The sequence below is a fragment of the Rattus rattus genome, chromosome 8 (genome assembly GCF_011064425.1).
Source record: "Rattus rattus isolate New Zealand chromosome 8, Rrattus_CSIRO_v1, whole genome shotgun sequence".
NCBI classification, from domain to species: domain Eukaryota; kingdom Metazoa; phylum Chordata; class Mammalia; order Rodentia; family Muridae; genus Rattus; species Rattus rattus.
This window is the reverse complement of record NC_046161.1, coordinates 99,322,792-99,341,119: the sequence shown is the minus strand read 5'-3', so window position 1 is coordinate 99,341,119 and position 18,328 is coordinate 99,322,792. Positions and strand designations below refer to the sequence as shown.

The following is an 18,328-nucleotide window of genomic DNA, read 5'->3' as shown; positions in this document are numbered from 1 at the left end:
GTTCAAGGCCAGCCTGGTCTACACGAGACCCTTTTGTATGTGTGTGTAGGGGGTGTGGGGGGGTGAGATGCAAGGCAATGTAGACATTTGCTGCCAAGTCTGATGACAAGATTGAAAAATAGAACTGACTCCTGTAAGGTGTCCACAAACACACCACAGCATATGCACTCCCCCACACACATATAAAACAATTAAAATGGAAAAAGTTCCAAGACAGAGAGACAGTCTAACCTAGCCCCAAGCTCCTAGCCTACTCTCCTTTTCATTAGGCTGGCTGGCTCATTCCTTCCTTCCTTCAAAAAAAAAAAAAAAAAGACTTATGTGCATGTATGAATAATCTATGAATAAAACTTTTATAAAGGGGTTCAGAAATTCAGAAGCATATATATATATATGTGAGTATATATGATTTTTTTTTTTTTTTTTTTTTTGTCTTTTTTTCGAGCTGGGGACCGAACCCAGGGCCTTGCGCTTGATGATATTTCTTAACTGTGGGTGTGTGGTGATGGTGGTGAGGTACCAGCCTTAAATGTAATTTCAAACCATAGCAGCAGATATAAAAATCTTAATCTAGAGAGACAGATCACCAATTAAAAGTGCTTTCTGCTCCACAGAGGATGGGTTTAGATCCCTGCACCCACATTGATGTGGCTCACAAATAACTTTAATTCCAGCCCCAAAGGATTCAATGCCCTTCTGACTTCCATGGACATGTGCACATACATGCACATACATACAAATCTTTTTTGGAAGGAAGGAAGGAAGGAAGGAAGGAAGGAAGGAAGGAAGGAAGGAAGGAAGGAAGGAAGGAGCCAGCCAGCCTAAGTCATGCACAGTGGCACAGAGTCAGGAAGATCTTTGAGTTCAAGGCCAGCCTGGTTTACATAGTAGTGAGTTGCAAGACAGCCAGGAACACACAACGAGATCTTGTCTCAAAACAAACAAAAACCATCTTAATCTATCATCTTTCATAAAAGAACCAGGGAACAGTGAGATGGTCTGATACCCACATGCACACACACACACACACACACAAAAATGTAAAAAGTTTGTAAAGAACTAAGATAACTTTGGTTTCCCCAACTGGAACCCAATACTCAAATCCTGCTGAAGCAAAACCAAATATTTACATTTAAAAATGAATGCATGCTGTCAGGCACAGTGGCAGCCTCCTTTAATCCCAGCTAGAGAGCAGACCTCTTAGGAATTTGAGCCCAACCTGGTCTGCATAGTGAGTACTAGGCCAGAAAGGGGTACACAATGATAACCCTTCGTGGAGGTGTGTGTGCTGAACAGTGGCTGACAGCTGTAAGTCTCACCAAATGGGAGACCAAGGCAGGAGGATCACTGAGACTACAGCATGGGCTACATGTCATTTCTAGGCCAATCTGGACTGTGACATAAACCTAGACTCAAAAATAAAAAACTTAAAAACCTACAACAGCAGAGAACCTGGGTTCTTGTTGTAAGCCCAAACCCAGAGAGCACCATGCAAGCCTTTCCCCAACTCTGCCTAACACTGCTTCTAAAGTGTCAGGCAATTGGGGTTGGAGGTTTAGCTCAGTGGTAGAGCGCTTGCCCAACAAGCGCAAAGCCCTGGGTTCGGGCCCCAGCCCCGAAAAAAAAAAAAAAAAAAAAAAGAAAAAGAAAAAAAAAAGTGTCAGGCAATTGCTGAGGAGTCCTCAGCAAGGGGAGGGTCCATGAGCACCAGCACCAGTATGCTCACCTAACATATCTTCTAAGAGCCAAAGCTGGCATTAGCCAGGCAGGGAGCAGATCACACAGCCCCTCCTGTGATAGGTGACTGATTTTCAAGCCTTAGACTGGTGCGCCGAGGTCAACGTGTGCAGGCTCTTCCTTCAGATGTGGCAAGCAGGGAGATCTATGGTCACCAAGTTCTCATTCCCACTTCACACTCCATCCCACTTCCCTGTGATTATACTCCATTTCCACCTCAGATAAATTTAGTACATCTTTATACACATTTACTTTTCATCTATATTCAAGTTTAAAAAAAAAAAAAAAAAAGCAGGTTTCCCTCTCCAAAGCAGTTATTGTCCCACTAAAATAAACATTTGTGGTGTGGGTGTGGTGACACAGGGATCTCTGAAACTAGAGCTTTTTTTTAAATGAGTATGGGTGTTTTGCCTGATGTCTGGTATCAAATGTATGTGGTGCCCACAATGCTAGAAGACACCAGAAGAGGGGGGTCAGACCTCTTAGGACTGGAGTTGTATACAGTTCCTTGTTGAGCTGCTGTGTGGTTGCTGGGAACTGAACCTAGGTCCTCTGGAAGAGCAGTCACTGCTCTTAACTGCCAAGCCATCTCTCCAGCCTGAGAAACCAGGGCCTTATTATGCACGGCACAAGAACTCTACCAACACGTTTTCCCCTAAACCGTTTCTGTAGGTAGGGGGCGCTGTACACATGCAGAAGGCATTCACTCTAAGTCTTCCGCCATCTCTTGCTGTCATTTGTTGTATGTCTGCATATATGCAGTGTACAGAGTCCGGAAAAGGGCATCAGAATATTACTCCATCACTTTGTTTTCTTCCTTTGAGGCAGAGTTTCATTAAACCGAGAGCTTGGGCTGGCTCAGTGGTTAAGAGCACTGGCTGCTCTTCTAAATCACAAGTTCAATTCCCAGCACCTACATGGTGGTTCACAACCACCTATAATAGGGTCTGATGCCCTCTTCTGGCATGCACATATACATACAGACATAACACTCATACATAAAATACATTAAAAAACAAACAAAAACAAAACTAGAGAGCTCATGGTTTTTCAAGCAGGCACTCAGCAGGCCCCAGTGACCCTCCATATGGGTACAGACTCATCCTCTTCACAAGCACCGTTACTGACCACTGAGCCGGCTCTCTGGCCCCCTTGGTTTTTTTGAGACAGTCTCTCTCACTGGTGCCTAGGGCTTGCATTTATCAACTAGAGTGGCCAACTAATGAGTTACAGAGATCTATCTACCTTCATCTCCCAGCACTGGGATTCAAACCTGTGTCATTACATGAGGATACTTTTTTTTTTTTCTTTTTCTTTTTCTGAGCTAAATCCCCAACCCCAAGGATAGTTTTTTCTTTTCAAAGGTTTACTTATTTTTTATATGAGCAGTATATATGTATGTATGTCTGTATGTATACATACCATGTATATACTTGGTGCCTGAGAAGACCAGAAGAGGACATCAGAGGCAGGTGTGGTGATACAGACAGATCTCTGAGTTCAATGCCAGCCTGGTCTACAGACCAAGTTCCAGAATAGCCAGCCAGGTCTACACAGAGAAACCATACTTTCAAAGAACCAAAACAAAACAAACCCAAAAAGGAAGGCATCAGATCTCCTAGAACTGAAGTTACAGATGATTGTGGGCTGCCATGTGGGTTCTGGGTACTGAACTCAGAACTTGTGTAAGAATAATAAGAACCTTTAACTGAGGGGTTGGGATTTAGCTCAGTGGTAGAGCGCTTGCCTAGCAAGCGCAAGGCCCTGGGTTCGGTCCCCAGCTCCAAAAAAAAAAAAAAAAAAGGACCTTTAACTGTAGAGCCATCTCTCCAGCCCTATAGGAGGTTTTCTATTGGGTACCAGAAATCAGATTCAAGTCTTTATGCTTACACTTATAGAGCCATCTTTCCAGCTCCCTCCTTTCTTTATTTCAATATTGAGATGGGGTTTTACTAAGGTGTACAGACTAGCCTTAAACTTACTTTATAGTTCAGACAGACCTTGAACTTAAAATTCTTCTATCTTTGCCTTTGAGGTAGAAGGACTATATGCCCATGACACTAGGCATGACTAAAAATTATTAAAATTACTACTGAGACAGGGTCTATCATTAGAGCCCAGAATGGTCTTGATCTCATGGTGATCCTTCTGCCGGCCTTCCAAATACTTGTATTACAGGAGTAAGCTACTATGCCTGACTTCAAAAGTTTTTCCTGACAGGGTTTCTCTGTGTAGCCCTGGCTGCCCTGGAACTGCTCTATAGACCAGGCTGACCTCAAACTTAAGGGATCTGCCTGCCTTTACCTCTGGGATTAAAGGCAAGTGCCACCCTACCCAGCTCCCAAAGTCATTGGACTGGAGAGAGCTCAGTGATTACTGGTCCTCCAGAGGACGAGGCACAATTCCCAGCACCCATACAGTAGCTGATAACTGTAACTACAGTTCTAGAGGAGTCAACACCCTCTTCCTACCTCTGCGTCCCAGACTTGCATGCGGTATATATATAGATGTACATTCAGGTAAAACATTCATTAAAGTGAATAATAAAAATAAATAAATAAAGCAAACACCAAATTGGTTGTGGTTGTGCACATGTACAGGGACAATCCTGGCACTTAGGTGGCTGAAGAAATAAGACCAAGAGTTAGATGTCAACCTAAACTACAACACGAGCTGGGGACTGCATAGGCTGTACAGTGACAGTCTGTCTCAAACACAAACAGTGCTGGCAAAGGGTCAGGGGATAGGGTGCTGCCACACTAACAAGTCAATAAAGCTGGAGCTCTAAAACCCATGGCAGCAGAAGTTGTCCTCTGACTGCGACACACTCTCGTGACATGTGTATGCACATGCACATGCACACACACACATGCACTGGTACATCCACACACAGCAAAAATACAGCAAATTCTACTCTTGCTTAACAGGCTTTAATGGTTTTGCTGTTCAGAGGGAGTGGAATATTCTTCAGGAATCTAAATGTCTGAAAGATGTTTTACAAAGCTAAGGAGAACCTGAACTGGACTCTGAGATAAGCATGAAGGTAAAGTAACAGAATCCTAAACAAGGACAAAGGTCGAGGGACTCAGCTAGCAAGAGGAACTGGGAAGCAAAATGCATAGGGAATGCTGAGCAAGCACGTTAGTTAGTGGGTGCTAAGGATAAAACCTGAGGCAGCAGGCTGGGGCTGCTGGGTAGCGGCTCTTTGGATGCCACATTAGGACCGCAGATCTCATCCTATAATCCTATGTTTCTTTCTCTTGTCCTTTTTCTTGAGACAGGGCTTCTCTGAATAGCCCTGGTGTCATGAAATTCAATTTGTAGATCATGGTGCTCTCGAACTCAGAGATCTGCCTGCCTCTGCAGCCTGTACCTGTGTAAACTTCTGATCGGTGTAGAATAACCACCATCTGTGATCTCTAGCTGTTCTTAATAGTTTAAAAGTGCTAAACCAGCCCACATCTTTAATCTCGGCACTTGGGAGGCAGAAGCAGGTGGATCTCTATGATTTGGAGGCCAGCCTGGTCTACAGAGTGAGTTCCAGGTCAGCAAGAGCTATGTAGAGAGACACTATATGAAAGAAAGAGAAAGAGGTGTGTGTCGGGGGGGAGCTGTCAACAGAGGAAAGGGAGAGGAAAGGAAGAGGAAAGGAAGAGGGGAAGGTAGGGGAACTAAGCCAGCCAGCCAACCAGCTAGGTGTACCCCTAAAGTAAGGAGACAGGTGACTTTTGAGTTTCCATAACAGCCTAGGATACACAATCTCAAAATAACCTACAGTGCTGAATAAGTGCTGAAGTTTACAGATGAATTATGCAAAGACAGAGACAGAGGACCCACTACTATAATAATGGTTTTTATGATGCATCACTTATAATACCACACTACCCACACAGAAATGATGCTACTGTCTTTGGATAACTGTTGAATCTAGCTGGATACCATATTCATATTCAGGAGCTAATAAAAGCATTAAACAAAGAGTGAAAAGTTCTCCTGTATCTCGATTTTCTTGGGATAGCAAGACCAAGGAGAAACTTTAATGGGCTCTTGAACTCCCTAAGACTGTATGCATTAGTCAATGCTGTCAACTTGATTAACAGTCTCCTTTTATATCACTAAGAGATCCAATGCCCAAAATGAGGTAAGAGGCTTAGAGTTTGCTATTTAAGCAGAAAGAGCAAAAATTTAACCCTGTAGATAATTTAATTCCCCCTGCCCCACACACACACACCCCAAAAAAAGCAAAGTGAGCTGAACTGGTCTTGGGGAAATCCTAAGCTCATATTTTAGTATCTCTCTCCCTTAATAACTACCCAAGAAACTTTTTGTATTTCACCAAGGCTAAAATTTTATTAATCATCCACAAATTGAAAGGGCAATGAAATAAACACTACTACTAAAGTTTCCTTTCCTCACAACCTGCTGCCTGGGCCAGCTGCATTCAGTCCCAGTTTCCCAAAGATATCTGTCTCCAGACCAGGGTGCTGGTTTCTCTCAAAATTAAACATTCAGAGGTGACATGATCCTAACAGACATGAAGGGTACCGTCTGCTTGGCCTTCTTAATCATCTTTTGTGGGCTTCATAGGACGACAATATACCTGTAAGAAAAACCTAAGGGCCCCTAGGTAAAAATGCGGTTGTCAGCAGCCAGGACCCTTTCTAGAGCTGTATACCCTTTTGGGGATTGCCAGCCCCGCCTCCATCATAAGCATCAACAGCTTTTAGCTCTGCTTTTGTCTCCAGACAGGGTCTTGCTACGCAGCTCTGGCTAGCCTGCAACCCATGGCAATCCTCCTGCCTCAGTCGAGTGCATGAGCTCCCATACCCAATTTCAGTTTTGTTTTTTTAATAGTTCTAACACTCCTACATCTCCTAACGGACTGTCTCTTTAAGAGACAAAATTTATCAAATCATCCTTATCCTCCTAAACCACATACTCCAAAAGAAGTGGTGGTCGAGCACCAAAGAACTCAGACCCCAAATAAAACTCAGCCACTGTGGACATTATTTAGGTTCTTCAAGAAGCAGTAAACAGTGAGTCCTGAAGAGCGCGGAAGTCTCCGAGGGTTCTCGGTGGTGCCAGGCGGAGGATCATCGCCCTACCAAAAGCACAGGGCCCTGATACCACCCTGCTTGGCTCGTTAGGCATTTTAGGCCTGTTTCGTCTTAGTCTCAAGCAGCCTGAAAAAAATTACTCGCAAGAGTGTGAAATCTTAAGAGCGATACGTTTATCACTGATTTGGAGGAACGTTACGGCCGGGAGAACGAGCTGGCAGTAACCATATCTCAGCACTCCGGGTCTGAGACACCCAGGGATTCGGTCTGAAAGGCAGGTTTCCCGCTACCCCGCCGGCCGGTCTTAGGGCTCAGGGCTCTCCGACCTCCACCCGAGCTGCCCTCCCAGCCTCCGTGCCAACATCTGGAAGGCTCGGCGAAAGGCCAACCAGGACGCTGGAATGATGTCCCAGTGATGCTCGCCCTAAGTCCCGACCCTACCTACGCGCGCCTGCAACAACCCCGCGCCCGCCGCCACCCTCGCCGTGGGTGTCGGGCGGGTCTTTTGGCCCGACTCCTGTCACTCACCGGCCCGACCCGGGCAGCGGGCGCCCAAGGCTCCCCACGGGAGCTGGGCCCCCCGGGCCTCCAGGTCTCGGCCCGCCCCCTGGCAGGCAGCGCAGGTGGCTGAGCCCCGCAGCAGCGGCCCCGCACCGGCCGCTCGGTCCAGCTCCTGGCGCTGCCCACTGGGTACGGATCAACAACAAGATGGCGGCCAGCCGAGGGGGCGGGGGCCGGGCGTCATAGTAACCAAGGACAGCAAAGAACCCGCCCCTGACTGAAGTTATTTCCAATCAACAGCCTCGTCTCGGAACGCCTGAAGGAATTCTTCCCGTCGATTCGTCAACTGTTCCGTCAGTCCGGGCGTGCCTCTCGTGCAGAATGCCTGGGGCACGTGACTGTGACGGCACGAATTGACGCATGCGCGCCATTCTCTGGTTTGCCAGCCGCGGAGCTTTTGCTGTCGAAAGGGGAGGCTGGAGCGCCCTTGGTTTTCTCACCTGCGCAACTGTTTCGGTTTTGAGCTGGCCGCGTTTATCATACTCTCGCACACACTTAGGGAATGTCAACGGTACGGTATTTGCTTTGTCGCCTGCCTCTGTGCTTGGGATCGACCCTAGTTAACTGGTGAGGAAACTGAGGCGCAGAAAAGAGCCTGAGCTAAGGTCACACAGCCTTAGGAAGTGGTGATGATGGGTCCCTCGCCTCTTCTAGCTCCAGAATTAATGTTTTCTAAGCACATCCCAGCATTGCCTCTCACCAGTCCAGAGACACAGCCGTCTGTGCCACCTCTTCAGTTTTGGCTTCCCCTTTCCCCCAGCTTGTTTTGCATAGACTTAAATCTGCACCTAGTACATGTCTCAGCACATAGCGGCCGCTCTCCTTTGCTTCCTATAAGCATCGGTTAAGTTCCTATGACATTATCTTTTGCCTTTGGCTATCATGACCTGCCTCCAAGGCAAATTATGAGTCCCAAGAAAATGGCCATCCCTTGTTCTCCATAATAGGCCCCTAACTCTGGGCTTGGCTTCAAGGTTAGGATACCAAAGGCACCACACCTGTCCCACACCAAAATGTCCTAACCCCGAGAATTTTGAGCTTTAGCTTCACTGAGACTTGGTTGCTCTGCCTATAAAATGAAGATGAACAAGAAGCAGACTTAATAAGCTCTTAGAGTAAGCCAAGTGCTCAAGAAAAACCACTTAAGAGCCCCTCTCAGGCTGCTGAGCCTGAAGCCTCTAACACTCTTGTTTTGGTAGAACCCCCTTAAGAGAGATGGCTCAGTGGTTAAGAGCACTCGCTGTTCTCCCAGAGAACCTGGATTCTGTTTCCAGCACCCACATCAGGGAGCTCACAGTAGTTTTATGGGAATCCAACACCCTCTTCATGGGCACCAGCACACATGTGTCATATATCCACAAAGACACACATATATGTAAAAATAATTTTAGAGGGGTTGGGGATTTAGCTCAGTGGTAGAGCGCACCCTGGGTTCGATCCTCAGCTCCGAAAAAAAGAAAAAAAATAATAATTTTAGAGTGTTTTTCCTAGGCAGAGCATGGAGGTACCTGCAATCCCTCGAGGGGCAGAGGCAAGCCAATCTTTTGAGTTTGAAGCTAGCCTGGTCTACATAGTGGGTTCCAGGTCAGCCAGGACTTCATCATAAGATTCTGTCTCTAAAATAATAAAGCCCAGGGTCTTTTTCCCCCAACAGAGGGTATTCATATTCTTCCTGGGCCTAGGGTGCCAGGGTAGAGATTGTCCAATTTTCTGATCAGGTTCAGGCCCACAGATCTGACAAGAGGGGAAAGACTGAAATAACTTGATGATAAGTGGGCCATGTGGCATACGCCTTTGGTCTACAGAGATCTAAGATACAGGTTCTAGGATAGTCAGGGAGAGAGAAACAGAGAGAACTCGAAGCTAATATGGTTAAGCATACCCTCTCCTCAAACTATGGGAACTCTTGGAGACAAACAGGACACCAGATTGGGCGTGGGGTCAGCATTGCACACAGTAAAATCTGTTCTTCAGGCTGTTACAGAGCCCCCAGCTATGTGCACCACCTAGATTAGCACAGGGAGAGCTAAGTAATAAAGAGTCAGGGGAAACAGATACAAAGTCAGAAGGAGGCTTTTAGTAATCCAGGAACAGCTAAGCACAGATTCTCTCACCTCTCCCACCAGGAATTCCATATCCTTCCAACAAAACCTCTACACAAAGTTGGCAAGCTGTCCATGAGGGCTGATGGGACCTCAAAAACCAACTGTGTGGAGCTGCAGAGAAAGCCCCCAGAATCTACAGTGTATTTAAAAATAAAATAAAAGCTAGGCACAATGATGGTCACCTGTCATCCCAGTACTGGGAAAGGAAGGCAGGCAGATCTCTGGGCCTCACTAGTCAGCCAACCTAGCCTACTTGGTGAGTTACAGGTCAGTGAGAGACCCTGTCTCAAACTGAGGAGGGAGCATGATATCTGTAACCATGCAAGCTCCAAGCCAGCCGAAACTACAAAAGTAAGGCATGTATTTAAAATAAAATTGTGCCTGGAATGGTGATGTGCACCTTTGATCCCAGCACTTGGAAGGCAGATGAAGGTGGACCTCTGTGACTTCAAGGTGATCCTGGTCTACATGGTTCCAGGATAGCCAAGGTTATGTAGAGAGACCTTGTCTCAGTAAATAATCATATTTTTAAAAAGTTTTAAAGCAAGTCTTCCTGGGCATGGTAGCACAGGCCTTTAATTCCAGCACTGAGGAGGCAGAGGCAGGTGGATCTCTGAGTTCCAGGCCAACCAGGGCAACACAGTGAGACTCTGTCTCAAAAGAGAAAAGCAAATGTCTCCAAGTAGACAGGACAACTGGAGGCCCTTCCATCACTGACAAAGAGCCTCTTGTACAAAGTGCCAGTCACTGTCAGAGCATGAAACACTTTTTCAAAGTGATCTTCCTGTTCCACAGAGTACCTATAGGAGGTGACACTTTCTCCAAGTAACAACAAGGAAATAGCTCTCAGAGCTTCTCCCACACAAAGATTACAAGGTGGGCAGTATTCTGTTGGTAGTCTTTATTACTATATTGATTTGGAAATCCAGGCTATGATCATGAGAAAAGGGAATTCCCCACAGAGTAAAGCAGCTACTCGGCCTCACAGCCAACGCCGGGCTCCCGTGAGTGTGCTGAACAGGTAATCTCTCCCCGTACCTGAGCCCAGGCGGGCAGGAGAGAGGAAGGAAGAAAGGATGGCTAGCTTCAGCAGTGTAGTCACCCCTTCCACAGGGACCCAAACTGATCTCCTCTTTGCCTTCTCAGCAGAGAGCCCAGAGGTTTGACTCAAAGGAACAGTAAGCGAGGGGATACCAGATCCTCTACAGCAGCCAGAGTCAGATTAGTCAGCTACAATTTACTGGGGGAGCTGGAATATGAGGGGAGCTCTCCCCTTACCACCATCTCCCTTCCCCTCCCCGAAGAGCTGGGACAGGACTAGGTCTGGGTCATCATCTGGCACAACAGAAAAGTTGCCTAAAGAGTGAAGGGTGGCAGAGAAGGGTGCGTGGGGGGTAAGAGAAGAGTTCAGTGAAAATGTTGGTGATGGATGCTTTGTGGTAAAAAAGGAGCTGGGTAAAGGGAAGAGAAAATTCGGGGGAGGGGAAAGGCCCAGGCAGAGACTAGGTCATGAAAAGTAGAGACTTACAGACATCTTGGGCTCTGCCATCAAAATGTTGCTGAAAAGAACAAAAGGGCACAGTGAGTAGAGACTTGCCCACAGGGAAGGCCCATGTCCACCTGCCTGCTCTATCTTGGTGGTGGTGTAGGCACTCACAGGGGTAGCCACTCACAGGCAGGAAGGCAGGTATTGCAGGGATAGGGCAGCCTCACTGCCCTCAACCTGAGCTATGAGTTGGCATACCAGACTCATGGCAGCTCTGGGTACCTGGGACATCTCCGTGCTTGGTGCCTCCATTTGCCTCTCAATGGAGCCTCCACTTTCCTGGATGCTATAGCAAATTGGAGTAGAAGTACAAGATGAGTCTGAATGGTAGCCTGAGTTTAGGAGATGGATTTCCAGGCACAGAGGTTAGCCTGTTTCCCTCCACGGAGACTAACCTGTTTAACAACTGAGCTCTGGCTGGTTTGCTCGGTGCCTGTAGTGACTGGGCCAACCTAAAGGGCCAGGAAGAAGAAGCAAGGCTAAGAACGTAGCAGGCCTTCTAACACCAAGGAGTAATAGCATCTGTCCCGTTATACTGGAAACAGCCAGTGCCTGCATGAGAAGCCCACACTATTATCTGTCCTACCCCTGAGCTCAGAAGGTTTAGTCTACAGAAGCAGGGCAGAAATAAGGTAGAAGACAAGTGTTGGGAACAGTGGTAAATTTCAAACTCTGAGCCATCTACAGCCATCCAGTTCCAAGACTGGGCTCCACCAATGATGAAGACCATTTCCAGGGCCCCCCAATCTGAGTACTTCTGCAGAGACAGCGGCAGCCCTCCTCAGTCTGTTTGCCCACCAATGTTGGCAGTGTCACCCACTGGTAAGTAAGACTACCTATTCCAGCCAGTGTCGATGTGTAGGCTAGGGAGGCAGGAAGCAGAGATAGGAACCTACCCCCGAAGGATCCTGCCGAGGAGCCAACCCAGAGCCAGGAGGAGAACTGCACCAGTTGCTGTCAGCACTACCACAAACCAGGGCTCTGGCTTCCAGAAAGCCTCTACGTCTGTCACAATGAGGGGTGTCATTGTTGAGGACACCTGAAAGGAGGGTCACAGACTCACCACTGCCATTGGCAGTTCAGTTTTCATATTCCCTACGGAGTGGGGCACCTCATGCCCCAGATTTATTTTTTGCATCCAGCAGTTATCTCTAAAATGTCTTCTCTCATAATTCCACCTTTAAAAAAAAAAAAAGGTGTCTTCATCCTTCAAGATCCTCTCTCCCAACCCCCAAGGGCCTGAGAACCCCCTCACTGTGCTTTGGTGGGTGCTGGTGGCCACTGTGCTGGCCTTCCAAGGAACTAGATGCACAATGATGGTGGCTGTGGTGCTAAGGTGGGGGGTGGAAGGGCCCATATCAGCAACATGGATCAATAGCTCATGAGTGGAGGGCTGCTCTGGCCACGGGGGCCCCAACACAGTGTCATTGTACACCAGGATGGTCCCTTGGAGTCTAAATCGGTTCTGGCTATTCCCTGAAAGCAGAGTAGCAGGAGAAGAAGGTATTATTAACTCGTCCTGACCGTCCCCAACAACCTGGTGGCCCCCACATTTCCACACCTCCCATGATGCTGTAGGAGAGGGTCAAGCGCTGTGGCTCTTGTGGGATCCAACATGACACCTTAGTCACTTCCATACTACGACCCAGGGCAGTGTAGATGGTGAGTTCCTGAAATGGAGGCTCACACTCTGGGGCATGGTCGTTCACATCCTGGAGAAAGGCCACCACATTAGGAGTGACTACAGCCCATCCCTCAAACTCCCAGGCTAGCCCACGAGCTTTCTTTGAAAACACTTGAGCCTAAGTGGCAAGTAGCCAGGCTGCAATGTTTTCCTCTGTGAACCCCTCCCCTCAACCAGCCCATAGGAGAAACTGAGGCATCTGTATGAAAAAGCAAACGGCCAGAGGGAACTTTGTCTTTCCTAGGCCTTGGAGGTCATTTACCTCAACCTCAATGGTTATGGTACATGAACCTGATCGGTGACTGTTGAGGTCCCAGTCTTGGCTATGATCAATCAGCAGAATAACGATCCTGTACAGCCTCTGCTGCTCATAGTCCAAAGGCCCCAGGAGGTGAAGTTCTCCTGTAAGTGATGATCAGAGCCTTAGCCTGCAGAACCAACACTGGCCCCCATGCCTCCCTCCCAGCCCTGGGGTTTAAGTACCACTCAGGCGATCCACAGCAAAGGTGGAGAGTCCTCCAGAGATGTGGTACTCGAGGCTGTTACGAGGGTGATCCACATCCGTGCCCACTATGGAGCCCAGCAGAGTGTAGGGCCCTGCATCCTCCCGAACCCGGAACGTGTGTGGCATACAGGCTGGGGAGAACTCATTGACGGGTGTCACCATCACCAGCACTGGAACCTCAGCTGGGGACCACTTGGCAGTTAAGGAGATGACCTGAGGTACCCAGACCTGCCCTAGGGGGTTTTAGTAAGTAAACATGACCCTATATTGGAGGGAAGGTTTTCTGTGGAGTGGTGCCAGTCTCAAGACAGATATCCTAGGGTTCTTTTCTTTTTTTTTTTTTTTTTTTTTTTTTTTTTTTTCAGAGCTGGGGACCGAACCCAGGGCCTTGCGCTTGCTAGGCAAGCGCTCTACCACTGAGCCAAATCCCCAGCCCCCCTTTTTTTTTTTTAAGATTTATTTATCACTTTATTCAGACACACCAGAAGAGGGCATCAGATCTCATTACGGATGGTTATGAGCCACCATGTGGTTGCTGGGAATTGAACTCAGGACCTCTGGAAGAGCAGTCAGTGCTCTTAACCACTGAGCCATCTCCCCAGCCCTATCCTAGGGTTCTTAAATTGAAACAATCCTGACCTTCTAGCTTTTGAGGGGAAAAAAGCTGTCTATGTCTTGGGGATGGGATGGAAGTGGACAAAATAGCCTTGTTCTGAATGTTCAGGCCTAAGAATGGCCGCTCACCGGTCATCTGGGGTTGACCACCATCGGACACCAGGATGGAAGCTGAATGCTGGAAGCAAGCCCCAGGAGCGTCACAGTCCAGTGTAGCGTTCACCTAGCCAAGGGGACCAGAGAGTAGATGAAGCCAGGATCAGGCATGCCAGGATGCCTCAAACCAGGGTGTCCGCGTATAGCCTACCTTGACACAGTTTTCCAGTCTGAAGCCTGTCTCACCAACCTTTTTCTCACCCCGCCTCCATGATCTCAATGCCAACAAACCTTGGCCCTCCCACCTTGTCTGCATGGGAGTCTAGGAGTGTGTGTTGGGCACCTCAAGGGTTCTGCCACGAAGACGGAGGCTGGCAGAGTCGGGAGGGCTGTGGAACCGCAGCTGGTAGTCGAGGGGGGCGCCTGCAGAGTCTGGGTCAACACACGTGAGCGTGTCCAGCACAGTGCCCTCAAGGGCAGTCTCTGGAATTTGAGTCCTGGGAGTGGAGGGCCGGGGGCAAGACAAGAGTCTAAACCAATGATGGGCCAGGGGATTTTACCCCAACCAGCCCCGGCATGGCTTCCGGGTACTCACACCAGTAGCGCTGGATGACAGCGTGGGGGCCTCTGGTTTACCGCGCGCACGATAACCGTGAGATCCGACACGGCACTGGCCCAAGGCTGGAGCCTCTCAAAGGCCTTCACCTGCAGTTTTGTGACCACCGCGCCCTGAACACGAACCAAATCCAGGGGTGCGGTGGTCCGCACTACCCCATCAGCTGAAAGTGTAGAGAAGGTGTAAGAAACAAAACTCTGTCCCGCCCCAGCTCAGTCCCGCTCTCCACCAACTCATCCCGGCCATTTCTGCCTCTTCCTCTAAGATTAGGGCTCCCAATCCAATCTTTCAGGAAAGACTCACATCTGTGCCTCTCCCTTTCCCAGTTACAGACATCTCTGGTACCCGCCCCACTCCTTCCCTCACCTTGTCCAATCGAGTAGAGTGGACTGGGCCGTGGGGAGATGATTTCATACAGTAAGTTGAGTCCTCTAGCTTGGACCTGAACCACCTCGCTCCCGGGAACCAGATCTTCTGCGATGGTGATACTCTGGGCCTTCTTTCTGAACCCAAAGTGGAAACTTAGCTCCTGCTTGCTCCTGTTCAACCCAGCGGAGTCCCCAGGCCCCTCCCAAGGGCTCCCTTCCTAAGGAGGTAGGATGGTTCAGCAGCCCTGCAGCCTGCAGCCTGCAGCCTACCCCAACTATTTCCCTGAGGGCGCATGCAGAACCCTCTACCGTTCCCAGCCAGGATAAGGGAGCCTTACAGGAAGGAGACATGGCTGGGGGGTGCAGGCAAAACCTTCACTGTCAGCATCCCTTTGCAGCGTTGGCTTTTTCCTAAGGACACTAAAATCTGCAGCTGGAAGGTCTGTCAGAGTATACAGGACAGGAAGGAAATCATGTTACGTGTCCACCACTATATCCATTGCTAGTCCTCCCTTCAAATAGGCAGTCCTCCTCAGGACCTCCACAAGGAACTGTGACTTACCACCACTCCGTTGATAAGGATCCCTTTGAACCCTATTATTCTGGGCCACCAACTCTTCTGAGTCATTCACAGTGTGAATTATTAGGTTAGAATTTCTAAGAGGCAGTTACTAAGAGGACGGAAGGGTGTTTGTTTGTTTTTGTGGTGCTGTGCATGGAACCAGGGAATGGTAGAAAGGACTATTTTAAAGAGGGAACTTCCTCCTCATGGCTTCATTACCCAAAGTTTTCCCTCCAAGTTCGATTGACATAAATATGTTAGAGGATCTGTGAGGTCCCAGAACCACAGGCCTGCCCTCTTTCATGACCTGCAGATCTCAGCATAGAATAAAGCTGAGTCAAGAAGACAGCACAGGGAAGCAAGTGGTCTGAGACAAGCTTATCGGTCAAGATAGTAAAGAACAAGTAATTTCTCCAAAGATGGTGGTTCTACCCAATCATAGCTATCCCCAGGTCCAATGCCATGCTTACCTTTTGAGCCTGGCCTCTGAGGCCCTGGGATGGTGCCCGAAGCAGTCCATGCTCATCGATGGAGAAAGGCCCGGGGAAGATTGGAGGGTCTTGGGCACTGGTGATGTTCATCTGACAGGACAGAGATATGTCCCTTCCAGTCCCCAGCATCCCAAGTATGCCTGTCAACATCCTTCAGTAAATAACCCAAGAGGCTGCTGCTTATGTCTAACAGTTCTGCACCCCACCACTGGCTGTTGTCCCAACCTAGGCCCCCTGCCTTCCACTGTGATCCCTGGCTCCCATCCTCAACTCTGCTAAAACAAACATAAATATCCTTTCGGGTAAGGAGGTTACTCTTTTTTTGTTTGTTTGCTTGTTTTGTTTTTGTAAGCAGAATCTATGTAACCCTCGATGTCTCAAAGACAAACAAGGAAACAACAGCGAGGAAAACCTGTGGGTTGACTCAGGCCTTTGCTGCCAGAACAGCCTGAGTTTGACCCGAGGAACCCACTTGGTGGAGGTAGAAGGAGAGAATCAACACCTCAGACCTCCATATGCATGACATAGCATATGCATACCTATATACACATACTCCCAATAAACAAGGGGTAGGGTGGGAAAGAGGAACACCAGTCTTCCTAGCATTACAAAAGTGTGGTTTTTTTTTTTTTTAAAGTGGTCTTTGGGGCTAGAGAGATGGCTCAGTGGTTAAGAGCACTGACTGCTCTTCCAGAGGTCCTGAGTTCAAATCCCAGCAACCAATGGTGGCTCACAACCATCTGTAACCATCTGTAATGGGATCTAACACACTCTTCTGGTATGGCTGAAGACAGCTACAGTATACTCATATATGTAAAGTAAATAAATATTAAAAAAAATTTTAAATGTGGTCATGGAGAACTTGGAATATATAGAACTCATAAGAAGATTTTAGTCCCTATGGGAAACTGTGGTTGTCACTGGGAGGGTAGGCAGCCCTAGTGACTCTACCCAGGAACATGTATCATAGGTTTCAGCTGACTACCTCAGAGTCTTTAGAGGCTGTGCCTGGCCTGACAGGAGCCGAGCTTTCTCTCTCTGTGCCCTCCTCCCACATCCTGTCACTCACTGCCCTGTGTTCAGAGCTTACCTGGGCTCTCTGGCCTCCTAGGCCAGGCAGCAACAGAGTGTACAGCAGGGCCCCAGGCGTGACTGTCTCTGGCACGTAAATGAATTCCCCAGCTGTCCAGAGATGAGGTCAGGGAGGCTCTGTTGGAGGACATGCCCTTCCTCTCCCAACCCGGTGCCCCTAGCCTCACCTGGGCTGGCAAATGCACCAGTACAATGGATACGCCCAGGGTCCCGCAGCACATGAACAAAGAATGATCCGTCTACCACAAAGTTACCGCATGTGTACCGCAGTTGCAGCTCATAGTAGTTTACTGCAAGGGCATCCAGCCGAGCGGAGCTACTCAAGGTCACCTGTGGTGGATTGACGATTGGTGGATTGGCGTAGGGCCTAGGCTTGCTGTCTCTCGTACCACTTCAGGCCTTGGTCTCCTCAATCCCTAGTTGTATCCACAGCCTTACCTTCCCCCGGTAGAGTCCCTTTTGCCCCTGCAGGCTGGGTTTGTTGAAGAAGCTGGTGGGTGGTTTCACACTGAGTAACTCCAGGGTAGGCATGTAGGAGGAACAGTTGAAGAGGAAAGACTGAAGGACAGTACCAGGGCCTTTGCTCTCAAGGATATCTGTGGACCAGGGCAGGCTGGGGAAGACTAGGAGAAAACCACATTTAGAAACATAGCAATAGCATTTTTCTTCAGGGCCTGAGCACATCTGGAGGCCAAGCAGCCAAAGTCCTTCCCTGTTTCCCACAGCCGACACTGGACAGCCCCCCCACACACACACACACACACACACACACACACACACACACACACACACACACACACCTGCCTCCTCCTTACCAGGGATAAGTAAAGCAAAAAGAAACTCCAGGAGCCTGAGCATCATCATGGTAGCCTGAAGAATGGTGGAAGAAGCGGTTTCTCAGGCTAACTCTGTTGCCTGGTTAGTTGCTTAAACACAGCCATCAGGTGGCTTCCCAGACTCCAGCTCTGGCCCCACCCACCCTGGGACAGAGCATTTAGATCCCTGGCAGGCTCCAGGAGCTGCTGGAAAATCCCATCTTCCTCTGTTTCCAGTGAATTCTTCCATTCATTACCACAACCCTAAGGGGGATACAAGGGGAGGAGGCCCGAGCTACAGATGGTGAAACCGGTTACATTGTCCTTGCAGACAGAGCAAAGCCAGTGCCCAGGAAAATTAGCCCTGCTTCCCTGCAGAGTCTGCATTCCGGCTGCCTCCTCCTACCATTAGAACTTTATCTGCCTGTAAAATCTAAGCCCGACCACCAGGAAAACCAAAAGTTGTATGCATTCAGCG

The 18,328-nt window shown here is 48.6% G+C and overlaps 2 protein-coding genes across 2 annotated transcripts in view; both read right to left on the bottom strand.

The window, feature by feature from the left end:
- The window catches only part of Ip6k1 (inositol hexakisphosphate kinase 1), a 43,683-nt gene extending 36,167 nt beyond the window's left edge, over nucleotides 1-7,516 (bottom strand). The window contains exon 1 of the mRNA XM_032910587.1: nucleotides 7,323-7,516. The gene's annotated coding sequence lies outside the window, so the exon portion shown is untranslated. The remainder of the gene's footprint in view (nucleotides 1-7,322) is intronic.
- Nucleotides 7,517-10,341: 2,825 nt separating this feature from the next.
- Nucleotides 10,342-17,944, bottom strand: Cdhr4 (cadherin related family member 4). The gene is made up of 19 exons (XM_032911035.1): nucleotides 17,851-17,944; nucleotides 17,474-17,658; nucleotides 17,203-17,365; nucleotides 17,034-17,125; nucleotides 15,923-16,033; nucleotides 15,229-15,332; nucleotides 14,889-15,025; nucleotides 14,502-14,685; nucleotides 14,250-14,403; nucleotides 13,940-14,033; nucleotides 13,174-13,377; nucleotides 12,953-13,092; nucleotides 12,568-12,718; nucleotides 12,262-12,482; nucleotides 11,903-12,045; nucleotides 11,402-11,458; nucleotides 11,205-11,292; nucleotides 10,989-11,019; nucleotides 10,342-10,498 (listed from the first exon to the last, which is right to left on the bottom strand). The coding sequence occupies exons 1-19, from the start codon at nucleotides 17,897-17,899 to the stop codon at nucleotides 10,443-10,445; spliced, it is 2,364 nt and encodes a 787-aa protein (XP_032766926.1). The 5' UTR covers nucleotides 17,900-17,944; the 3' UTR covers nucleotides 10,342-10,442.
- Nucleotides 17,945-18,328: the final 384 nt, after the last annotated feature.

Excerpts from the sequence above, each read along its gene's own strand:
- Cdhr4 (XM_032911035.1), bottom strand. The coding sequence starts at position 17,899 with ATGATGATGCTCAGGCTCCTGGAGTTTCTTTTTGCTTTACTTATCCCT. Across the intron at positions 16,034-17,033 it reads TAGGAGGCCAGAGAGCCCAG|ATGAACATCACCAGTGCCCA; the intron begins GTAAGCTCTGAA and ends CTGTCCTGTCAG. Across the intron at positions 11,293-11,401 it reads AGAGCTCAGTTGTTAAACAG|CATCCAGGAAAGTGGAGGCT; the intron begins GTTAGTCTCCGT and ends AATTTGCTATAG.